We start from the raw sequence: 20409 nt of genomic DNA, 5'->3' as shown, positions 1-20409 counted from the left end.
TGGGAATGCATCTAGCCTTATTATTTTTATGTATTTAAGTAAAACCACAACATCAAAAAATTCTTCGTTTGGAGGCGTATTTTCAAAAAATTTTTCTTTTTTTTTTTTTGAGTCGTGAAAACGCAGATTTTTCGTTTCCAACTAACCTATGGAATCATACTACCATGTACTACTACGTGAAAATTTTTTAATGGAATCAATACGTATAAATGAGTAATTTTAAAGGCATAGAGAAAAGTTGAAAATTTTTATTGCTTTAAATAAATCTAAATATTCTATAATTAATGTTACACGCAATTTGATAATTGTCTGTGGTTTGTGATATTTATACTTGACGTTCAACATTTTATCATATGATGAATTTAAAAAAATTTTAAAATAAACGAAGGGAAATGAAAGCTATTAACAATACTACGGCATACAATTTTAAGTAGCAGTAAAATCAGTAGATTTCAACATAAATGTTCAAGTATGTGCTAGAATGATTCCACTAAGTATTGAAATCACTGACAATCACACCCTACACCTAATCTACACATGCATATAGAGTACTCATTATTTTTGTCTCTTATATATCGACATATTAGCTATTATTTCAAAATGAGATATACCAAAATTGTTACTCAAACAATTTATGGCCTTCACGGAAGTTTTGAAATATAGATAACAAAAAACCAACGTGTGAGACATAGAGTATAAATTAATGATGTACTGATTCATGCTATCAGTTATACGTACGCTGGTGAACACGATCAAACAATTTTAAAAAAGCACATTTGCGCTTCATTTCTTCGCCACGATGTTTCTTTCGAACGTTATTGTCTTGCTTTTCGTGATCGAAGGTAAGTGTTTGTTGCTTGTAAAACAATAATTTACTAAAGCAATTATTTTTATACTAAGCCTCTAGGCCATGGAAATCGTTTTAAGTTTGTCAAAAACTTTTTAAGGAAGTTCATACTCATAGTTAACACTAAAGGATTACTTTTCGGACGAGCTCTTATCGTGATTTTACTTTTTAGTGCCAAAAACAAAATATGCACATTTATAAAAACAGAATTCTATTACTAAAAACTGGGACAAAATATATTTATACATCCTTAGTTTGATGACAATGTATTGAGTTTACTACCGTTCTAGTCTTTTCAAAACGATATTTTAGAAGTAAAGTGGCAATACAGATTATTTCTACCTATGAAACAGACAATAGTTAAGCATATAACTATGTCAGTCTAACAAGCGGTTAATATGGGTAATCAATAATTGTTTCATCTTCCACATTTGAGTTCGGAATTTGACTGATCCCATGTTTAAATAATATAAATATAATACTACAAGTTATAAAAAGTACTTTTAAAGTAATTATACTACCCTTTTATTCAATCTAGTTGACTGGAGTATGAATCGCCTTACCAAAGTTATTATTTAATACGTAACGACGATATATGTTACATCTAAAATGTAAAATTCAAAACACTTAGTTTATATAACAAAAGGTATATCATATATTACAAGTGACACCTTATACGCAGAATTTAAGTACTTGTATGTAATATTAATAAACCTGTTTTATGTTGATAAAGTTGCCAAGAGTGTTCCAGTTGGCACTGAGAATGACGAATTTCCACTCAACATACCTGTTTTTGTACTCGATAAATTCGACTCCATGTTCGTTTGCGAAGGCGTACTCTTGAAGGAAGATTATATTTTAACGAGTGCTTGCTGTGTATCTGACAGTGACCTACGTTATGCAGTTGGAGCTAACTCTCACAATATTTTTGATCGTGGCAGTTTGATTGAAATTAGCAATATTTTTTTGCACCCAAACAGTACGGTTGGGTAAGACATTTACTTCTAGTTGAATGTGCGATTTACAAAAATGATAACTGAAAATTGATTTTTTCCCAGTGATGGTGAGTGCCGTGCTAATGACTTAGCCATCGCCAAGTTGAAACAAAAATCACAGATAAGTAAAATTGCAAAGCTTCCGGAATCTAATGAAATGATTGACGCAAGTAAAGAAGTTTTCATCCTTAGCTACGAATACATCAACGGCTACGTACAGAAATTATCTTCCGTTTATATCTTTAACAAAATACTTTGCGAACGAGATTTGAGCCAGCACTTTTATGATTTTATAGTAGACAGCTCACAGTTTTGTATCGCCAGTTCCAAGCCTAAAGCAAATCTCATAGTAAATTTTAAAAACATTCATTAGTTAAACCACACTTGGAGTGAATGAGAGTATGTTCATCATTTTTATACTTTACAGATTCACAGTGGGGTACCTGTAGTTCAAAAAAGGGGCAAGAAAGTCATGCTCATCGGAATCGGCACAGAGTACAATACACTGGTTACACAAGTTTCACTATACATCAATTGGATCAAATCTGTAATCAATAATAGCTAGGCTATCAGTCCTTATCATTCGTGTTTTACGAGACTAGACAAGCCAAGGTATATTTGTGTTAGTTGACAACACAGAAAATTTAAGTTGTATGAAACTCATTGCTTGAGCTGTTTTGTTTACATTTGTTTAATAGACTGTCAACGTCGTAATGAATTAATCGTAAAATATTCTCGAAAATTTCACTTTCAACAAATTTATAAGAGAAACATTAAGAGAAAAATAATTCATAAGATTTGAGGGAATTTCAATTGAAGGAAGTTATTATATCTTAGCAGTAGAATAAAAGCTATAATGCAGTGTAACATTATGAGTGATGTAGTTATAAAAGATTGTAAGCTTTCAACAATAAACTCATTGTAAAACTCAAAGAAACCTTGTTTACTTACTTGTTAGTTATATTTTCTCCAACTTGAATGTTTTCTTCATACTTTGGTTAAATACTGAGATTTCTTTTAAAATCATATTAAAAGCAAATAAATATACGATGAATTGAATAAAATGTTAAACATGGTTTATCCAATTGGTGCCGAAATATAAGCTGTCATGAAGAGTACTATTACTACTCGAAGGTGAGCACAAAGCCTGAGATGAAAGTTCCTTTTTATTCACCTTATTGGATTAGCACTAGTTTCAAACACAATCTTTGCGACAAGTGTGACATTTTTAATTTTTGATAAATGCTTTTATCTCCAAATCTTCATTCACTATTTAAAATATTGACTTAAATTCACAAGAAAGGCTCAATAGTAATTATATCTAATGAATGTGTCATTGATGTTGTTAACTTTATGCTTTTAAGACTTGATCTTCAAGTCGAATTGAGTAAGCCAAAATAGTAGCTAAAACATTTTGCTTACTAACTATATCCCCCAGCAATCATAGATCCATACTTTAAGGTCGTATTTGAAAAGCTATTTTTTAGACGACAAAATTTTCAAGCTTGCGATACGTACACCAACAGTTATGTTGGTTAAGGGTAAAAAATGTGAAAAGTACGGGTAAAATTCACCCCTTTGCTCACTGCGCACACCCTTTCCTATTCACACGTACCCCGCTAGTGAACGGCATACATACACATGTAAAAGTATGCGACTGCATGTCGCCGAAAAGCGACGAGTGGAGCTTTTAGGAACTCTTGCTCGGCTGTTTTTTTTTTTTTTCCTTGCGACTCTCTCAGACTCTGTACTCCCGGAGTACGCGAGTCATCCACTTTTATCCTTTGCGCCGCGGGAGAAAAATTTTCTTGCCGGTTTCTCGGCAGGCGGAAGAGCTTGAGTTCAGTCTTCCTCGTGGTTTTTTTTCGTCTTCGAGGTGATACCTACTCGCACTTGCGACACTGAGGAAAAGGAGACTTTGGAGAGAGGAAGCGCGTCTTGCTCTTCTTAGTTTTTTTTTTTTTTTTTTTTTTTCTGAAGGTCAGGGGGGAATGGTGTTTGAGGCGTCTTTTTTGACTGGCCTGCGAGCAAGCTTCTAAAACGGAGAATCGAGTGGCTGCTTTTCACTGACTTTTATTCGCTGTTGCCCCATTGGCTGTGTAGAGCTTTTTTTCACTCAGCTTTAAATATTGTGATTTTGCTTGTCAGGGGCCGTCAATGGCTGAGTTTTTTTTACCATATTGAGAGTGTAAAGTGTACTTGACGACACTGGTGTATATTTTTCATTCCAAAATAACTTTTGATTGTTACCAAAGTTTGCAGAGTTTGTAAATTTCATAACTAAAATATAATCCTTGCGACTTTTTCATTTTATCACTCTAAACAATTTTAGTTAGCCACGAAATGATCAATGTACCAACGAATAAATATAACTCTTGCCCTAGTTTCATCTAACAACCTCAAATAAAATTGCACCGCACACAAGAATATCTTGCAAATATAATAAAGCCTTGGGAAGGATAGTTATAAGTGTTATCGGTAATTTATAAATATAATACAGCTTGGCTTTCAAATAGCACGATTCTAGTACAGGAAGCTGGGGCTTAGCTAATTATAGCTAGTAGCTGCTGTGTAAAATTCTCTTATATAAATATTGATCATAGTTTTCGACGATTACTCAACTATACCTCTAAAAAAATTGTAAAATTAACAATTTTTTGTCAAGCTCATTTTTAAACCAGAATGTAACCTCGAATTTTCAATTAATTAATGTCAACGATAAATAAAACCCGATAGCAGTTAAACAATGTAATATTTATGAAAAAAATAATTATTTCGATCATGGATGAATTTGACACAATTGTACTATAATTTACAAAGGTTTTATTATTATTATTTTTGAAGGTTTCTATCTGTACTCCTACAAAAATAAACTATGTATTAAAATTCATTTTTAAGAACCAAAATTGTTATACCAAGACTTGTTTTCTGAAATTTTATCAATTCTATTCATTGGAAGCTAATATTTAATCCAAATTTAATAAAAAATCATGCAACTGCAAGTCCTTCCATTAGGTGGTTTAATGGCTCAACGTATCTATACCTCCACGTTATCAATAGGCTCTCCCACCTCTAATAGATACAGCATCTATTGCGCGTCGGTCATTACAACACTCAAGTGGGAGCGGTGCGTCACAAAGCCTACTCGCGTAATATACGTGTACACAACACGAAGCCGAGAGTAGTGGGTTTCTCCCATTGAGCTCAATTTATTCCGGAAATTGGACAAGTGGAGCAAGATAGCCTGGTGGACGAGTGAATCGTCAAACGTCGGTGCTCTCTCTCGTGGTTGGTCTCTCGTCGTCAAGTTCGTGGTCATCTGGTGGCTATTGTCACTCGCACTCGGGACGTCTTTGGAGTACATATAGATAAAACGATTTGTCCTCCACACAGTCGGTACACACTTAATACTTTACGAATCGAAAGGGACTCTAATTTTAGATAAATGCAGCTATTCTTGCTTTTGATGTTTGCCGTCGAGAGGCTGTTTATGGAACTTGTTGTCTCCCGTCTGGGACGCCGAAAGTACATTGCTATACGTACCTACTTTTCATTTGGCAGTTGACTAGTTGTTGGCTTGGAGCTTCCAACGATAATAGTTCAATTGAGGCGAGCGATTTATTTTTTTTTTTTTTTCAAAGTAGTAACGTACGTGTCATTCGTCAAGTGCAGTTTAGTCATGGGAAACTCAAATCGTTTTATATATTTGCAAAATAAAAAATCAAATGGTTTAATTTTTAATTGATAGGGTTTGGAAATAAAATAGCCAAGTTCACGCGCGCTTGGTAAATATAAAAGGATAAATCAATCGCAAACAACACGTGCACGCGAGTTTCTCTCTTGCGGTGCGATCGTACCAATAAAGTGTAACCTTTGTACGTGGGGCTCTTGATTGAATTTCTCGTTCGAGTAAACTGCATCAGCGAAATGAAACCCGTATATTTTGTCACTCGCGTACATAAACCTGTGGAGCATGAAACATTCATCAATCGCTTGTCTCTTTTTTTTTGAGGCGGGAGGAAACAAAGTATTGTTGCTTGTACAGTGGATTTAAAAAAAAACTGTTTTGTAATTAATTGTTTTTGTTTATTGGGTCAAAAAATATATTCGTTCAGGTGAAATTTGGGCTAGGTTATTAAGTTTCATTATGGTCATTAAAAAACTTAAAGGGAAATATGAAATTACTGTGCCTATTTACAAAGTCTTCTTTTCAAATTTCTGTATTGAATATTAGAATTTTTTATTTCGTGGAAGTACTTAAATTTATTTAATAAGTGCTCCAATTTCATTCATTATAATAGTTAATAGCAATCTCTTTGATAGTAGTACCTCTGATTTTTAAATTCATGCACGAATAGTCTCTAGCTAGTTTAAATATCTTTTATACAGAAGAGATGATAACAATCAGCTCTTTCGTGTCAAGAAAATAATATAATACTTCCCTAGACGGAGATGAGACATTTTGAGCCAAAGTGTGTGGTTCAAAAAGAAGTATCCAACAAGACGTGAGTAAAAAAATAAAAAATGAATGCACCATAACGTTATCTGAAAAAAATATCAGTTCGATGGTATACGATACATTTGATTTTATCATTAAAAGGACACAGTAAATATTTAGACTTCCCAAGCTTGACATGGTCGATGTAGGAAAATTGCAAGTCGTTATCCCATCGGCTCATGTGACCTCCATACCCGTATCTCTAATATACATCTAAGTTTATTTCCTGGGCTAGTCCTTTAAAATTCGTCTAATTATCCGTTTTTTTTTTTTTCTTTTCAAAAAGTGTGCAAGGCTATCTATATTTCTATCCAGTGAAATACGAACGAATAAAGGAAAAAGCAACCCACAATACCCCGTGTACCGGGCGACCTTGACCTCCACTGCTCCGCTGGGAAAAAAAAAAAGTGAAACTCGATTCGTCTTATCAAGCTAGTACAATATTTCATTTAACTCTTTTTTTTTATTTTACTGTGAATAAAACATTCTCATCCTGATTTCTTTTCTATTTTTTTTTTTCTTTTTTTTTTGCTTCCATGCCGGCCCTTTACGCTTTTACGCCCTTTTTTTATTTTCATTTCGAAAAATTCCGTCTTTACAGCATATATCATCATTTTTTTAAATATATAGACAGAGAGATAAGAAAAATATGCCCTCGCACGTGTCAGCGATAAAAGGAGAAAACTTTATGTTCTTTTCGTATGAAAAAATTCCATAAAGCACGCGTACCCATCAGAATTTTGAAAAAAGTAATGGTGAAGGTATTTTTTTTTTCTTTTTTTTTTTTTTTTCCAATGTCTGTCGACAACGTGAAATGAAAAAAAAAACGTTGAAACGGAAACATTATTTCAAGCGCTTAATTAAACAAAAAAAAAATTCTAAAAACTCAGAGTGAAAGAAAAAAAATTATGAGAAGTTCAAAACAGGCTGTCTGGCAGGCAAGTGGCGTAAACAAAACTCCCCGATGAACGACCGAGGCAGACGTGGTTACCCATACCAGTATCATCGAGAAAATGAATATGTACAATATTTTCCGTGTGGAAGTTTTGCGGATCCTTTTGCAAATACACGTACGTACGCAAGCGTTAAAACTCGATGTAGATGAAATAAAAGAGAGTAAGCGCTTGGAAACCTTACACCTTCAAGCTTGCGCTCAAATTCTTCTTTACGCCTCTGAACCCCTGCACTGACACATCCATCAGATAATCTAACCACGCATCAGGTCGTTTGATTTTTCTTCTTGCCGATCTTCTTTTTGTTACCTTCTTATCATTTTCCTGCAGCATTTTCTCTTCTTTTACTTCTAAATATTTCCTTTTAGTGTATACATCTCGCCAATGTAAATATTTGATAATGGTAATATATAACGCTTCTTTCCAATAATTATAATGCCAGTACGCAACGACTTCGATCAATCTCGTACTTAATATTTTTGTATTTGTGAGCTTTTCTCTAATGAGCCATTATGTCGTTTTTGAGTAAAACATTAGAAACATCTTTGGTAATTCGACTTTGAAAAGAAAGCGATTACACGCTTTTTTCCCCGTCCTACACGAATTTCCCCAGTACGTTGGTATTGCCGTTGAGGTGAAACTAATGGGATCGGCCCTAACGGCTCGTAATTGATTCCAAATCTATTACAGACCCGTACGCATTGCTCAACAAAAGCGAAGAACTATTTAACTTTACGTCACGCATTTTCTTCCTCTCCATTTTTTTCTCCCCCTAACGTGAAAAAAAATCCTGCCAGCGCGGAAAAGTTCCGATTTCCAACTTCCGCCTCATTTGTGTCCCTCTCCCTTGAATGCATTCCTCGGCACGACTGTATTGTAATAATAAAAGTTTTCCGCGGACGAGTGACGCTTTAGAAACTTATTTACCGAGTTCCTATCGAAAAGCGGGCTGGTAAACTTTTGCGTAACGAGCTCTCCGTTTGTCATTCGTGCTTTTGACGGTACGAAATAATTGGAAATTTTTGCCCCGAGGTTTCGCGCGAAACCCGAAGCTCTTCGCTGTTGTATTTTTAACGGGAACTTATTTGGTTGTTTTTTTTTTCTCCTCCCAACTACACAAACCTACGTTCACGAGACGGATTATTTATCAACTACATGATAACTTGTCGTTGTACCCTCATTCTTGTTTTTCCTTCAAAGTCATAAGTTTCATGCAAGTTTCGAGCCCACGTATTTTGGAGGAGAAAATTACAGCAAAACGTGCCTACAGGATCGGAGAAGGGAAAAATCCTGGGATCATAAAACATGGGGTGCACGCGTGCGCAGTGGGCAACGACGGGGAATGGAATTGGCCGGCGTGATCGATGCTCCGTCCGGGATTTCGATCATCCCTCTTCATCTCGCTCCTGCTTTTCTTCTTCTTTTCCTTTGCTGGTGTATCCATCGCACAGGGCTACTGCGTGTTTATGCCGGCACGCTAAGCCGAGGTGCACGTGAACAGCCTGCCTGATGTCGGAAGTTGTACATACACGCAGTGTAGTTTGTTTAATATTCGTCAGGGGTGGATAGTTTATGTTTTTCGGGGAAGTTAGGTTTGGTAGGGGCTTCGGAGTGGTGTTTGAAAAATTGGGAAATCGACAGCAAAATATCATTTTACTTGGTTGGGCATAGTACCTATATGGTCAGTTTGTAGAACATTATTTTACCCCATCGGTGAAAGTTGTTATTACCTCAATGACCTGTAAATATTGCACTTTGTATGTATATACATGGCACTTTTATACTGCAACGGGTACGTGTTATTTTAAATAGCTTTTAATACCATCAGGCCATCTTAAGTATACGGAGATCAGAAATTAGTTTCTCAGAGGTGCAAGCCAAGCAAGTAAAATCCGAAACCTAAATTCGTGATTAGAGAACATATGTTATAACCAACGAGCTACAAGAAGCGCAGCGTAAAAGCCACTGTGCAGCCATGCCTCAATCGAGCATATCTATGCTTTGTCTTTGTAAGGTTTGCTCGTAAAGTAATGGTACAACAAAAACATTATACTACAAAATTTGTGATGTTTCTTTATCGATTCGTGCATGATGATGAATAACAGTATAGAAATTCAAATTAATACTGTAATGTTATTAATTTATGTTAACGTGACGTATAATTTATACCTCCGCATCCATGTGAATTGCGCTTCAAAAGATCCCTGTTTTCTTAAATCCCTCTCTCTCCATTCCTCGGCTAATGAAAATTCAAGCGCAGACGTGTTGTTTATTTTGAGCATAACGTAGGAGAAAATTCAAATGATTTGTTTGATCTACGGGTTCGGTCTCGCGATATCGCTTTCGTTATGTATAATTTGGCATCGATGCCAAGCAACCCAGAGATGCATCTGTTGAACTGAATTTTCAAGGGTACTGCGTGTTACGTTGAATAAATAAGTGATGTTATTTATTCACGTAAGTCGGGGTTATTAAATTCACATAAAACGAAAAGGAGCTGCGTTGGGATTACCATATATTTAATTGATTATCAATTAATAATTCAAAAATGATGCTATATAATTTCATTATTTTATTTTAAAATCGATACATATTAAAAATAGTTATGAAAAATATTCTTTGAAATTAATACCAAACTTTTTTAGTTTGTAACTCCGACTGAATGAAATTATTATTCTTTGGAATTGACAAATGCCTATGCTCATTTATCGTTTCTTATCGTATGTCACTTTTGAATATAGAAGGAAAATTCATCATTTGACAAAAACTTGGAAGCGTTTTCCAATAAAACCTTGTGAAAAGTGAGTCTTATGCCATTTATAGATAATCAGAGTATATGCGAGGGCAACAAGAATTACGTCAGAGAAAGATGTACAGATACATAGGACGAAAATGTGCGGGTGGGTGACGGGTGATCTTGACTATATATACACGATGTACGATTTTTGTTGAATTGCTTGTATAGATAGAATAGTACCGAACAACTATACATGTAGTGAGCAGTGAAGCCGTACGTGCAGACCAAAGTTGTTGGCGTCAGTTTGCGAATCGACGAAAGAGAGAGGGAGAGAGAGAGAGCCATCATCCTCTCATTATCTATATGATCGAACGTTTCGGTGGTGGTGGTGGTGGTGGCGCCGTCTGTTCCATTTATTGCCGCCAACGCCCGCGAAATGCTTCAATTTTCGTACATGCGAAATCGATGATACTCGCAAGTGAGATAGTACAGCCGCCGGCTGGTGTTGGGCTGAGAAATTTGATGAAGTTGGCAGACGTGCGAGCGTGGTGCTATTGTTGATCGTTTCTTTGATCATCAACCAAGTTTTGACTGTTGTGATAAATTGATGTTTACGATGAATATTGTTGCGTTGGTACTTATATGTACATAAATTTATGTTTTCGATGTTAGTAAATTTATTGTATCGGTATTTATTTATTTTATCAGTAAAAAATAATAAAGTTTAACACTACACTTATAAAATCATTTCCTGATAAAAATCGAGTCATTTTAATCGTGAGAATAATCCTTTAAAAAACTCAACTGTCATTGCTCGTACGTTAAAAACTCCAGTTATCTGCAATTACCTGCAACGATTAAATGTACAAAAAATAATAACAAGCATTACTCTCTGACACGAGCAATCAACGTATCCGTTACGGAGCACTACAGTTTTTCCACTCGTTTAAAATCCCTGGCGCAAACATCTGGGGGCTGAAATCGTTCCAATTATCTTTTTTTTCCTCCCCAAGGGCAGAAGATACACATCTCTGTATCTACAATCAAGAGAATGGTATGTGATATCCACGGGGTTGTTGCGTCAGTATCAATTGCGGAAAATTAGTCGTGTGGAACAAAAAACTCTGATTTTATCTCGCAGAAGCTTTTCTTTTGGCATTTTTTCCTCTCCCAGGCAATTTTTCATTTTTCGTAGTAAAAACTGTTGCCATCATTTTCTGAAATCGCTCGTCTCGTTTAGAGATATACCCCACTTTATTCCACTCAATGTATCTATTGTTACATTTGATGATTGATCGTTGAGAGTATAACGGTTTTGAAATTGAATGACTATGCAGATTTTTTTTATGTTTATAACTAGTAAAAAGCAACCAACTTATGGTACATAAAGTAATTTTTCATAAAATAATTGTGATTTGAACTTTTAATTTCTTTATGAAAAATAATCACTTGGTTTGCATTGTTTAACTCTGTTTCAGCATTTAAACTAGGTGATTATGTATATTTTCAAATAATATTACACCTATCCTAGATCCTTAATGTTGAACTGAGCTCCAAAATATAATCTAGGGCAAACACAATGTCAGTCGAGTATAAATCGTTGAAGTAATCGGTGAGACACACTTTCAATCGCATAAAAAAAAATTAGTTAAAAGAGATGAGTTTTGAAAGAATAATAATTTGGAAGAGCAAGTGATTATTAAAATAAATCTATAAGATAATAATTATCAAGTAAAAAAACAGTGAATTTTCACAGTGACACAGTAAAATTTTTGTTGTAAGTCGACATACTTTTTCAATTACTGATTTGTCATTAATTTTAACTAAAACAGTATTCTTGATGCTCATTTGAAATTCCCAAAAGTCTAGTAATCTAATAAATAATTTTCCTATTTTCATTAATTAGTAATGCCAAAGAAGTTCCTGATCCAGCAGATCATCTCTCACGAAATCAAATTACTCAAAGGTAATGTCCAGCGCAGCAGTTTTCCCAAAATACCTATATTGGTTATACCCTTCCGATCCATCCCTCGGTGACAACGATCCACCTTTCTCTCACCATCTCACTCTTTCCAAGTTGCATAAATCATTCGGCCCATGATGCACTACGACGCTCGAATCTTCCGACTTTTCCCCAACTCAAAAATGAAGTTCAAAGCTCCGAGGGACAGAGAGAGAGAGAGAAAGGGGTGACAGGTCGCACATAAAGACCCGTCCGCTGAATTCTCCCCGGACCAACTCCCCTCCTTCGCATCCATACCCCGAGTTGTGCGGTAAACGTTTCCAAACTTGGACCGACTCCCTCCTACGAGGAATAACTTTACTCAGTCCCTCGCGTATCTCTATATTTATATACAAACAGACTCTCCCCCTCCGCAAATGGATGATCGACGCAGCCACCGCTCTGGGGTTAAAGTCTCCCCCTTTCCTTGCTTACTAGGCCTGGAGCGGATGAATACTTGAAGGCACCCGTAGTCTGGAGGTATCGTGAAAAATGGTTCGCCAAGAGCTTATTATAATTCCGCCCTCGTGGACGTGGGCACGTTTATTTATACGTATTATATAAGTCAGCGGAAAGTAGCGCTCAATCTTTTTCTTTTTTTCACCCCAGAGTTCCCCTCACCCCCCCCCGCTTGGGTGTGGCGTGTCGTTTTCTTTTGGATTTCGAAAGATGTAACTTTTTTTAGAGAGAAAGAGAGAGAGAGAGTGGAGATTTTATTCGGAGCGGAAACTTTACGAAATGATTTCATTGCCTTTTGCTTCCAATGTATTGTTCTTATGTATATGTTTGTGATTTGGTGCACTGGAATTTTCTGGCTTTTAACTCTTGAAGTAATTGTTCGTCGTGTATTGTGATGAAGATTTTTTTTATTTGTTTTGCCATTCTGTGTTTATGTGATGTTTACTTGGATATTACAATGGTCAACTATTTTTGTTCATTCAAAATTCAGTGAATCTGAAGATGTTAATCAAACATTAACATTACCATTATTTTAAAAAGAGCTTCAACTTTCAATTAAAAATAAGTGAAAAACAACTCTACCGGAAATAAGTGTGTGTATACAAAAATCCTTAACTGCAATATCTTTATAAGTATACAACAGGATGAGCACTACGCAGAAATCGAAGACACGTATGAAAAATAGAGGAATACTTGTATGCCTTCCCTGACTCCCCATCCTCGTGGATCGAGTCACGCCTCACGCCCCTGTGATGTCTGCGATCGTGTACACGTGTAAACACTGGTGGATCGTCTTTCACTTCCACTTTGTGTATTCCTCACAGTAGAAGCAAAAAATAATGCTAATTACTTCATCATCGAAGTGTGAGTTTACTGAAAAATTGAATTTCTTTGGATTGAAGAATGTTTTACATTATTAATGATACACTATAAGGCTGGGAAACAAATTTTTTTATAATAATATTTTCTTCTAATAAATTTTCAATAAAAAATCCCCTTGTCTGAAAACTAAGTAGAAACAGACGTGTTAGGTAAGACGCGCTGTCGACGGGCGGAAAATTACATGTGACTTTTTTTAAAGTCTTGCAATTCTGAATACGTAAATACTAGATAAAAATCCACCTACTGATCATTATTTACACTACACAGCACTACGCAGTATCGTCATTCATAACAATCATTCATTAGTCGAAAAATTCACAGCTCACCAAAAGTAGGTTAAAAATCGATCGCACCTGTCCCACCACCGACAGACAGAGCAAACTGATTAAAAAGGTAACTACATCTAGAGCAATCAACTAGCCTTTCTCGTTTATTGAAGCAGGAATTGTCACGACAACACAACAAAAACAAAAAAAAGGTGGGGGTGGGGGCAGATATACATACAAGCTCCGTCTTCCGGTGTATTTTTCACAAAAGAGTTCAGCAGCACGGAAGGGCTGGGGGGTGATAATAAAAGAGCTTTTCACACCTCAAGGCAGTCAGACGCGTCTTAGCTGCGTCATTATAAGTACTCTGTACACAGACGATGCTCAGCACGTGCGATGGTCTCTGGGTGCGACGGTTTCATGGAATGCGAGACAATGCTGCGACTGTTTCCTCCTTCCTCCTTTCTTCGAGCTTTTTTCAACGCCCATAGAAGGGAGGGGCAGCTTAGTTTGCCGACGAGGAACTCTGTCTATTGGGACGAGCAAACACTGCCAGTGCAGACAAATCGTTAGCCTTTTGTCGTGCCCTTGACGAGGCCATTGTTGTTGCCTCCCTCCTTTTCAACGTGCGTAAACTGTTCCACTTATGTGTATGTACACACATATATATCGATATCGTCGAGTTGTCGTTATTGTTGTTGTCAATGCGTCAATGAAGTTTCTCTACTGCATTTATTCGCTGGGTGGTGTCATTGTGACAATCGTGGAAGGGAAGACAGAAGATAAGAGAGGGAGGAGGAAGGGATGAGAGAAGCTATATACTGCTGGCATTTGTTATCGGCATCTCGGACCGTTTGAGGAGGAATAATGGAATCGTTAAGCTTCGGACAGTGATTGTCTCTCTCTCTCTGTCCTTTTATTATGACTGATTTTGCTTTCCGGATTAGTAAGACCGGCTCTGGTATTGTTGTGGATTGCTCAAACTGTTTTGTTTTTCAATTTATATATTCTTTGTGGTTGCTTAAAAGGTGAAATTAAATCAGAGATCATTTTCTTCTGTAGTAATTATATGTCCATCGTTGAGCTTTAAATATGTTTTGCACAAAAATTATAAATGCATATACTAGCAAGGACGCTTTGGTCGTCAGTTGAGTTGAGGTTTTGCTAGTAATTGGACTTTTGTTGGGTACCTGGCCAACATTTCTGGAAAAAAGTGTGAATACTCCTATGGAACGATTGGAATGCAACACCTACACAAAATTTCCTAAATTACTTTGTATGAGGAACTGAAGGACGTTTCTTTTTTTTTTTTTTTTTTTTTTTTTTTTTTTCTTAACAGTGAATATTTTTTAATAGTATAGGAACTTATGTCATAAAAAAAAATCTTTTACGACGTCCAACTTCCAAGTGCTGGCACTGTGAACAAAATATTATATCCATACCTTGAAATAACAGGTACAACAAGCAGGTGGAGCGAAAAACAGACAAAAAAAAGGCAAAACAAAAGAGTACGTCAAGAAAAAAAAAAAAAAAAAAAAAAAAAAAAAAACAGAAAAGAACAAGAGACTATTATCCACGTCGACAATAAACTCGCACGGTTTGTGTCAGCTCTGCATAAAAGCACTTAATTCGCGAAACGAGAGAAATAGCATGTACCTACGCTCCGACTATTTTTTCGTGCAATCTTTTCTCTCTTTCTCTCTATGGCCTCAAAAAATACAAGAAAGAAAAAGTGAAACAAGAAAGGAAGGACAACAATTGGAGTACCCAAGTGCACCTGTCAAGGTGAACCATCTTGGATCTTACGAGTACACAACAAGCATAGATTCGAAAGGCATCAGACAGAGTACCAGTTGACAGTTTTGAATTGATGAACGAACGGGCGAGTCCACCTGGGATACTAGTACTTACCCTTCCATCTGACCTGCGTCTGACATGAAATCACCAGCACTCAGCTTAGCTTTTCTTCCAATCTACTACAATTACACCTTTTTCTCTTTTATTTTCCATTCTCTCCAAGCCTCCTGCTTCCCCTACTTTTCTCCACTCCTTGAGTAGAGTCTACCTACCCCATATTTGCCCAACATAACTTAGCTTTGCTCAGGATGATACCCCATTTTTACATCATTTGAGAACCCAAAACATCTTGTTAACTTCCCTCTCTTCACACCCACAGGGAAACTAAACATGAAGTCGTCCATCTCAAACAGAATCCATCCCTTGCTGAAGCAAATAGCTTTGAGTCATTACCAAAATGTAAGAGCAAAAGACAAGAACAAACACAGCAGTCTCTCCCCATCTGTCATACTCATTCGGATCTCCACTTTTATTTTTTTTTTTTTTTTTCATCTCAACCCATCTATTGACTCCCTAGCTCCACTGCTTTCATATCTACTCACCCGTCCACCTGCTCCTGCTCGCAACACTACCTACAAGTAATCTGCGCTTCTTTCCCAGCAACAGCAGCAGCAGCCCTTTCCTCGTTTCTCCTCGACATTTCACTTATTCCCCCCAGGGCAGCCAGGGCTTTCTTTATTGCTTCTGCACACACACGCGCGAGAACTCTTCTCCTCTATTCTTGAGCTCCTTATCTCCATTCGGAGGACGGAAGATTCCACACGCGTGTTTCAGCAGATGCTCCTACTGTGCACGGTATCCCCGGGGACACCATCTCGAGGCCACGGGGCTTCGCTCTCTCCCTCTCTATTTTTTTTTTTTTTTTCTTTTACATCCTTGCCTGAGGACTCGCACACGCCACTTTCCTGTTACTCTGTTATCGACTAAGAATAGAGAAAGATGGAAAACGGAGAGTTAGGTGTGTCACCAACTGAGAATTTTTCTTTCTTTGTTTTTAAATCTCGATTTTAATGAACGAGGAAATCGGTATTGTTCCAACATAAGCTGAGTCCTTTTGGAGTTCATGAATACATAGTAAGGGGTAGTTGGTTACTGTTTCAAGAGAGCAGTTTTCTATCCAAGGTGGAATAGTCTAGTGCTTGAAATACATTTGGGGTCAGGAGTGCAAATAGATCTTGAAACTCGAACAAGAACGTTCCTTCGTTGCTTGTAAAACATCTATGCTTTATTTCAAGAGTATGAATAAACTATCATTGAGTTAACACTGTCGAGAGTACGAGGTACAATGTATAATATTAAGTTAGCTGTGTCTTGAACGGAAGTTTGAAAATATCTATGCTAGTTTTTAATAAAAATAAAAGTGTTTTTGCCATTGTAATCCAAACAGTACTGTTTTTAAGTACGTAAAATGAGCCTATTACAGGGGCTACAAATTTTCAGTAGAAAAGTCAGGTTTTGGTCAGACGCACCTCGAAACTGTTAGTTTTTTAATTAATAACGTTAGAGAACAAATTTTTTGAAGTCAAAATTATAATACGTAACATGTCTTTATATTATTTTAACATTTTTAAAGAAGCCAGTAACGGAACCATTGACTTTTTAAGTGGAATAACGTAGATTTGGTCAGACATAACCGCCATACCTATACATGATTCTTTGTATGTTAGAAGTTTTTGATCCTATATTTTGTATAGATTATCTAATAAATTGAGAACTTTTATCAGAAGATTGGATAATAATTTCAATACTAGCAAAGCACAACATAACAATGGTAATGTATAACTTAAATCAATTTACATTCACCGTGTATGCTAGCTAACACGTAGTATGCTACAAATCCATTTATCAAAGCTCGTGAGGTACACCGAGGAAACTTACGGTTCGTAAAACATATTTTCCCCTGCAACGCAGTACAATAACAACATCCTCGGCCGCCCAAGGATTTTCTCTGCTTACCTCGCAGTCATGAGGGAATTCCCGATCGGGGAGCTTCGGCTCTTCAATTAACTTGCGAAACGCAATATTTCCCAAAGAAGATAAGACGATCTTAAGGAGCAGCTCTGGGCAATGTTAATTAATTATTTTCGTTTCAATTATAACGGATTCACTTCGGCACTGATCCTATTTGTGCCGCGGTGAAATGAATCCTGTGTCTACTTATTACTTAATATGTATATTTTCGCAGTTGATTTATTAAAATATTGTAAAGGCCGTAGCTTAAAAAATAAGTCACTAAATTTAAAGTATGATTCGATATCATAAAAAAAATGATTTTGATGAAAACGCGTGCTATCCTTATCTCTCTTCCGACTATCCATACGAAGCATCCGGGAACCCAGTCACGCGTGCAATGATCATTACACACTTACTGATTCCAGCCAGCAGGGGTCTAATGAAAACGCTGCTTCCCCTCTCCAACAACAATCATCCTCCCCCATTCACCGTTGGTCTATAATATTATACCCACCACTAAGCATGTTCCCCGTATCCTGAATAGGAGTCTGGAATCCAAAAACTCGTAAATCCACCAAGAATTTCCACGCATAGCGGGGAGCACGATTATTTCCACGTCCAAATCCAAAACAAGTAAATCACCTGCGAGCAGATCGAATTTGTAAGCGCTGGCTAAATCTTCCTTCGACGGAGCATACATGGACGTTGCTGCCTAGCTTTTAACAAAATTAAAAAAAAAAAAAAAAAAAAAAAAAAAAAGGCTGCCACTCTGCATATGGTTGCGCAACGCTTGGAGCAAAGTTACAATTGCAAAGAAACGATGGGAGGGCGTTTGACCCAGTTTAACGTCAAATACACCCTACCCCTTGGTCCCCTCTTTTGCACTGCGTACATACAGATAACTCGGAGAGGAGGGAGAGGAAGAGAGCCACGGAATGCCGAGCGAGTCCGCCGGGAAGAGCCCAACTTCCGGCTTCCTCTCGGAGACAAGGAAAGATTTCGCGCTGCAGAGACAGAGCACGGGGTTAGGGGATTGTGAAACGCGGCGCTCGGCTTGATTGTCTAAAGAAGCTCGTGCTAACCACCAGGATGGAGGGGCTTCCGTGACGAGGATAAGTTTACGGAAGTCGCTGTACTCATACCGAGGAGGACGAGGGTACAAGACGCCACGGGTGGCAGCCTGTAGATAGTAGTAGGCTTTGTCCTTGTTTGCGGCTACGGTGGCCAAGTTTTTGACGTGGAGGGGGTGAATGTTCATTGTACCGCGTGGGATGACCGAGGGATGATTTATCGTGGGAACGTGCTTGATTTTTAATTGAGATTTTTGCAGATCTGCTTCAGTTTTCTTGTTTGAAGTAATTGAGATTTCGAAGGTAATTGAGTTGACATTATCATGAAGAAAAACATGTGGCTTGTACACACGACTTTAATGAACTTTTCAATTCAAAGTTTTACATGACTTTTATACTGATGTTATATTAAAGGAAAATCTAGATTATTAAAAATATTAAACAACTTCATTACTCAATAAGGACATTTCTCCCAGTTACATTGTTAAAATAATTACTTTTGTATTTACGCTAAGTATTAAGAAGAGTCACTTTTTAAATGAAAATTATTACCAAATATTCTATTATCTCCCTTACATGCTAACAAAAGTCTTTTATTTTTAACTGCACCAATATTCAAATTAAAGTTGTATCTTGGTATTTTTAAGATTTCCCTTGACATTAAATAGACGAAGTTTCATTGAAACAAAAAAAATGATGATGTCTTTAATATTCTTAAATTTATAAAATTTTATTCAACAGATGATGAAAAACCTTTTACGTCGACATCTCTAACGTTGAAAACTGTACAGTACAAGAGCGAAAAAAAATAAATTAATTTGAAAAAAACTCAACGACACAGAGCACCGTAATATAGGTACACTGGACAGAAGCAGAACGAGCTCGACATTCGTATTATACACACTGATAGATGCCACTCACCGTGCGAGCGTCAAGCACACATGGATTATACGCGCCCTTCAGACTTCCAGCGCGATTTCATCCGTTTTTTGCTTCTCTCGTGTGTTAATTTTTTTTTTTCTTTTTTTTTTTCAAGCTTGTTTCAACCCCTATTTTACACGCTAAATGGCCGTATTCGAGCCTGATAAGTTGCTGACTCTGGCAGTATCATAGATCCTTTGCCATTTTTTTCTGGTTTCGTTGCTCTGTGCATAACTGAAAAATTTTCTTTTCAGCTCATTAGTTTGGTGACTAGTTTCATGAGAATAAAATGTATCTTGCACAATTAGAAATGACATAAGCTATACGAGTAGTCAAAATAAACTTATCTTTCAAGTTGCAAACCAACAGGAAAGTCCGAAAAAATCGGTTTTCTTGTTATCATTTTAATATTCCAACCCCATACTCCTGTCTTCACTATCTCATCTGTCGTTACATCTCATCCTGCAGTGTAATTAACGCGCGCAACAAACGAAGTTACAAGACGACACTGCGTCGCGTGGTAGCTGCAGAGAACTATGGTTTAAAAAATGCCCAGCGTGTGAGGCTAATTCTTTTTGCAATCGCTATCTCGGGCGTGAGAGCGAGGAAAACGCGTACGTGCCGGGACTCGTGGATGAGGGCTGCGGGTGACTTTCTTATGCCTTATCTCTTCTTCCGTGTCCGTGAGTGCGGAGTCGAAACGGGGTGGGTGGAAGAAGGAAATAGAGTTTTGTACGCTTTTCTTTTCAATCAGCGTCCACGGACGAAGGATCGTACAATGTGTGGCTAAATCTATATCATGGAAATGGTTTTTATTTATTTTTCAAGAGATTCAGAGAAATACAGTGGTATTAGTAATGGTTAATTTGGAGTTTGTATAAAAATTCAAAAAAGTTGTCATAGTAACAGTTATAATGCACGCTTATGTTTAGGTAAATGATGAATAATTTATTTTTTCAAATGAATAGC

At 36.8% G+C, this 20409-nt stretch overlaps 2 protein-coding genes across 4 annotated transcripts in view; both read left to right on the top strand.

Annotated features, from left to right (window-relative positions):
* The window catches only part of AChE-2 (acetylcholinesterase 2), a 117363-nt gene that overhangs the window by 39909 nt on the left and 57045 nt on the right, over positions 1–20409 (top strand). The gene's annotated exons all lie outside the window — the stretch shown is intronic.
* LOC149373484 (tabserin-like) lies at positions 753–2713 on the top strand. Of its 3 annotated transcripts, none has more exons than XR_016293339.1 (5): positions 753–842; positions 1581–1836; positions 1906–2056; positions 2139–2191; positions 2270–2282. XR_016293339.1 is itself a non-coding variant. In XM_089596590.1 (5 exons), the coding sequence occupies exons 1-4, from the start codon at positions 800–802 to the stop codon at positions 2405–2407; spliced, it is 723 nt and encodes a 240-aa protein (XP_089452716.1). In that variant the 5' UTR covers positions 753–799; the 3' UTR covers positions 2408–2454; positions 2541–2713. The 3 variants fall into 3 exon arrangements, 2 of the variants coding, with proteins under 2 accessions (XP_089452716.1, XP_089452715.1); XM_089596590.1 differs by adding an exon at positions 2541–2713 and having other exon boundaries at positions 1906–2191; positions 2270–2454; XM_089596589.1 differs by having other exon boundaries at positions 1906–2191; positions 2270–2534.

Source organism: Copidosoma floridanum, unplaced genomic scaffold, assembly GCF_036245765.1.
Source record: "Copidosoma floridanum isolate Cflo_tuat_1 unplaced genomic scaffold, Cflo_Japanese_pri ptg000030l, whole genome shotgun sequence".
In the NCBI taxonomy this organism is placed as follows: Eukaryota; Metazoa; Arthropoda; class Insecta; order Hymenoptera; family Encyrtidae; genus Copidosoma; species Copidosoma floridanum.
This window is presented reverse-complemented; position numbering and strand designations above follow the sequence as displayed.

Excerpts from the sequence above, each read along its gene's own strand:
- LOC149373484 (XM_089596590.1), top strand. The coding sequence starts at position 800 with ATGTTTCTTTCGAACGTTATTGTCTTGCTTTTCGTGATCGAAG. Across the intron at positions 843-1,580 it reads CTTGCTTTTCGTGATCGAAG|TTGCCAAGAGTGTTCCAGTT; the intron begins GTAAGTGTTTGT and ends ATGTTGATAAAG. Across the intron at positions 1,837-1,905 it reads CACCCAAACAGTACGGTTGG|TGATGGTGAGTGCCGTGCTA; the intron begins GTAAGACATTTA and ends ATTTTTTCCCAG.